General features: G+C 48.9%; 1 protein-coding gene across 1 annotated transcript in view; it reads left to right on the top strand.

Annotated features, from left to right (window-relative positions):
• Nucleotides 1-2,308, top strand: part of LOC119299461 (vegetative cell wall protein gp1-like) — a 2,569-nt gene extending 261 nt beyond the window's left edge. Inside the window, exons 2-3 of the mRNA XM_037576689.1 lie at nucleotides 1,309-1,592; nucleotides 1,713-2,308. Of these exons, the coding sequence (XP_037432586.1) occupies nucleotides 1,309-1,592; nucleotides 1,713-2,092 (664 nt within the window). The 3' untranslated portion in view covers nucleotides 2,093-2,308. The remainder of the gene's footprint in view (nucleotides 1-1,308; nucleotides 1,593-1,712) is intronic.
• The last annotated feature ends 2,390 nt before the right edge of the window (nucleotides 2,309-4,698 follow it).

Raw genomic sequence — 4,698 nt, forward strand, 5'->3', positions numbered from 1 at the left:
AACAGGGCTGGTCGCTGCGCCCGCAGCCCGCGCCGCCTCCGACGCCGCCGCGCCACAGCCATCACCGTTGCCGATCGGATCTGAGGCGCCTCCACATGATTCGGGGATCCGCACAACCCCAGATCCACGGGAGATAGGTGATGTCCTCCGCCACCGCTGTCGGCCTCCGGGCTTAGACCGGCGACGTCCCCCAACGGCGGCGGAGGGTGGGGAGGAAGGAGTATGCGCCCCGGCGGCTGGGTAGGGAGCCGCCCGAGCTGCCCTAGCGGGGACGACGCGGGGGCTGGGACCTTTGTTGAGCCAGCCGGCTAGTCTCTTATTAAAATGGGGGAGAATTTCACTTCCCCGGTCTCTGCACCAACTAGGGATGCATACGACCATTTTAGTATGAGCACCAAGATAAACATGGTCCTCAGAATTTTTTAAATGAGTATCAAGATATTTTTGATGAGTGGTTCCACCACACACCAAACTTGATCCTCAATAAATGGGGGGGAAACCTCTGTGCATCACCCGTCAATTCTAGAAATTGAACTCGGGTCGTTAGGCTGCACAACCGCATGCCCAACCACTGAGCCAAGGCTTTCTTTGCAATGGTTTTATACAATGACCCCTCGATTTAGGGTCAGTCTTTTTGGCGGCTGAAAAAAATATGCCACCTCTTCTTCAACTTTTTTCATAAGCCGACTCTCTCATTCATTAGAAGCCTCGCCAAATTTACGAAGCGACTTGTTTTTTTAATCTGGATAGAAGCAACTTATTATTTAAGCCGCCCAAAAAAACGGACACTTAGTTGCTTCATGTGCCCCCCTCTCTCTTCTGGATCATTGTCTTGGCAACCCGGCCAAAAGAGAAAGTATCCATTTTGCAGTCAAATCAAAGTACCGACCCATGAACTTGTTTGATTTTTAATTTTTTTTGAAAGACAGCGGGAGTGAACTTGATTGAATGAACCCTCGCTTGTTGGGATTGCATGTGGAGGAGCAGTACGACAGGCCAACACTTTGGATGAGAACTTGTGTATGTCCACCTATCGTTTGGTACGCTCATTTCCAGACGCGGGACATGTCGACAAGGAAAAAAGAGTTGAATGGCGATTCAGACAAATATAAATATGTGGTCATGTCAAGCAGCAAGGAACCACACAAAAACCCGTGTACAGAAACGTTATCTTCTCGAAGAATTTTGCCACCCAGCTCTCGTCGTAACGCCGCCCGTGAAGCGTCATGACAAACCAAAAAAAAAACCCAAGGGACGGGGACGGCCGACGGCACATGCATGCATGCCGTCTCGTCTCTGACAACGAAGCGGCGGCGGCAGAGCCCACCCCCGAGACGTCCCGACCCTCTCCTTCTCAACCTCCTGTCCTTTCATAAATACGAGTACCAAGTTAAGCAGACGACGTTCAAATCAGAGCCGCTTCCATCATCTCTCGAGAATGCGCGGCTCGCACCTGCTCCTGCTACTGGTGGCGTTCTCTTCATTCCACGGCCACCTCGCCGCCCGCCATGGCCGGAGGCACGCGCCTGCAGCCGTCCCCGTCGTAGGCTCCGTCCGCTCTGGCGGAGCGGCCACGGATGCTGCTTCCTCAGGTGCGCTATGTACCACGTAGATCATGCTGCAAAGAGTCATCAGCTAGCTTGTGTTGCCGGCCGGCCGGGCGAAAGTACTAACATCTGGACACGATTCTTGTACCGTGTCGTCGATTCCAGGCGGGGCGACAGCCGTCCGGTGCCACGACGGGGCCGTCTGCAGCGAGAAGGGCCTGTTTTTCCCGCCGATTCCGCTCGTGCCGGAGCCGCCGAACATCGGGGGCGTGCCCATCCCGCCGAACCCGATCACGCCAGCGCCGCCGTCGCTCATCCCGCCGGTGTTCCCCGCGCCATCTCCGCCGTCCATCCTGCCGCCGCTCGTCCCGCAGCCGCCGCCAGCTTCGCTCATACCGCCGGTGCTGCCGTTGCCGTTCCTTCACCCACCGCCTCCGCCGCCACCGCCGCCGTCCATCCTACCGCCGGTGCCCTTCCTCCCGCCGTTGATCCCTGGCGTGCCGCCAGCTTCCTCCTCGAACAACGGACGACCGGTGAAACCATGAGAAAGATGCTGGTCTTCCTGCCCTATGAGTTATCTATATATTGTGAAATCTTGTACCGGAAATACTCCACTTTATGGCTGTGCACTGTGCATGTGTCGTGGTTTTTGGTTTGTGTCCACCGATTATTATTTGGAGATATTATCACGATTCATAGAACATATTTTTTATGTTCAGTTTGTTGTTAGAATTTTAAAGTTACGAATTTATGATTACTTATGTTCTCGTGCAAATACGGTCACATGTACGCAGGCGTATCCATCCCTTGCAGGGACGTTACACCATTTTTGCAGGAACAACCCTTACCTTATTTATAATTATGTCTGTATAAATCATTCACACATAATAAATACTGGTAATTAAGTCTGTGGCCCCACTTGACAGTCGGCCTACTCTTTCTACCTGTGTGGGACCCACTTGCCAGTGGATGCGAGAAATATTTGAAGATCTAGAATTAACTGCGCCGCGAGGATTGGAACCAGGAACCTCTTCTTTCCTACCCTCACTACCCTCACCAAAAACCTCTTCGCTCTCGTCGCCCGTGCTAACCACCACAATGGACATTTTTTCTGTCTAGAACTATATGTTGTTAATTGTTATATTGTTCAACATGACAAATAAATTCTTTTTTGTGGCTGGGACAACCATAAATTCAACCATATACAAAGACAATGACTATGTTAGCAATAAGCTTGCTATAATATAGAGTTATCTGAATGAATTTAGAGGGTGCGTGGGTTTTTTCATTCCGCACAAGAAAACTTTGGTTGGTTTGAATTCCTATGTCAAAATGGACTTGGATCACTTAAAATTAAAATCCAGTTTTGTACTGCTGCGATAGGTCAGTTTTCTTCACACCTCTAGGTCTAGAGTTCAAATCATGAGGCACAAACATTTTGATCATTTTTGTACCAAATATGTTTTTTGCAAAAATATAACCTACACAAGATTCAAACCTTGGCCAATTGCCAGGTAATTAATGGACTAACCATCAGGATAGAAATGATATATTCATGCACTATATTTTCTTTTATCTAGATTTTTAAATTTAAAATTATTTAAATTAAAAATTTGTTATTTTGTCTGAAAGAATTTTTGACCAAATCGAGGGTGGGCAATTTTATTTGCCATTTCGAAATTAATACTTGTTCATGTGTCTAAGGAGAAGCACATAATTTTATATGTTTTGGCAACGGTGACTACTCGAGGATGAGCGGATTTTTCTTCCCAAAATTTATTCAAATGGATTTTGAATTCAAAAAAATTGGCACTAAAATATATAAAATTGAAACTAGAAAAGAACAAAGCTTGGGCACGTTCCAACGGTTAGTACTGCACATCCGCTAGGTGACCCCAGCTTGCGAGTTCGAGTCTCTCCCCATTGCATCTTTTTGCGTGTAAATATCTGCTAAAACTGAAGAAGAAAAAATGATGGAGACCATTGATATTGATGTGAAAATATCACCTAAACCCTGCTTTCACTATAAAGTAAAATAAGATTTTTTTTTTCGAGAGTACGCCAATGGCATACCATATTTTTATAGAAGGGAGCAAAGACATTTACAAGAAGTGACACCCAAATGCGAACATTCAGGTATCCACACACCCACTCCAACACCAAACATAGAAAAAACTAGGCTATTCTCACGAAACGTTGTAAACCTCCTACACCTCCCGCCGCAAGTTTCCACTCTGCCAACTCATCTAGAATCCACCTCGCTGCCTCCCTAGGTCGCATTTGTTGGTTAACTCTGTTAAAAACCCTTGCGTTCCGTTGCTTCCACAAAGTCCAGATGGTCCCAATAAACAAAGTATCGAAACCCCTCTTCTCCGCCTTCTGGAAGCTGACCCTGATTCTCATTCACCAGTGAAAGGTGGGTTCCCCTGCCTCCCGATCTCCGATGTTGATATGAAGTGTGTCCCAAAGTGTGCACCAGACCTCCTTGGCATACGTACAGCTGGATAGGATGTGATCAGTGTCATCCTGATCCCGCAGGCAGAAAAAGCACGGGGAAGGCTCGTCCTGCAGGCCGTGTCGTGCTCTCCGGTCCGAAGTCCAAATCATGTACTGCATGGCCAGCCACGCGAAAATCTTACACTTCAGAGGCGCCCAGCTCCTCCAAATGCCACTAGCCAAAGGTGGTCGTGGCAGGTCAGAGCAAAGGCTACTATAGATCGCCTTCGCCGAATAGGCACCCGTGGTGGAGCAAGACCAAGCAAAACTGTCAGGCACATCCGGGTTCCTAGCCACCGAGGCCACCGCCTGACATAAATGCATGCACTGGAGTTGAGCCATGAAAGAGGCCTCGGGTTGACAGTCCAGAACCCATCTACCATCCGTCAAGCCCTCCTGCACCGTTCTGGACTTAATAGTTCTTGGCTGCACCGTGTCAAGGATCAGGGGTGCGATGTCTATGACCGCCATTCCATTCATCCACCGGTCTTTCCAGAACAAGATCTTCTCGCCTGAACCAACCTCAATCCGCACCAGGCTGTCAAACACTTCTCTCGCATCATGGTCATCCATCATTGGTAGCCCTTGCCACGGCCTAGAAGGCTCGGTCCTTCGAAGCCACTCCCAACGAGCTCTCGGCGCCAAAGATTGTAAC

The sequence above is a fragment of the Triticum dicoccoides genome, chromosome 5A, assembly GCF_002162155.2.
Source record: "Triticum dicoccoides isolate Atlit2015 ecotype Zavitan chromosome 5A, WEW_v2.0, whole genome shotgun sequence".
Classification (NCBI taxonomy): Eukaryota; Viridiplantae; Streptophyta; class Magnoliopsida; order Poales; family Poaceae; genus Triticum; species Triticum dicoccoides.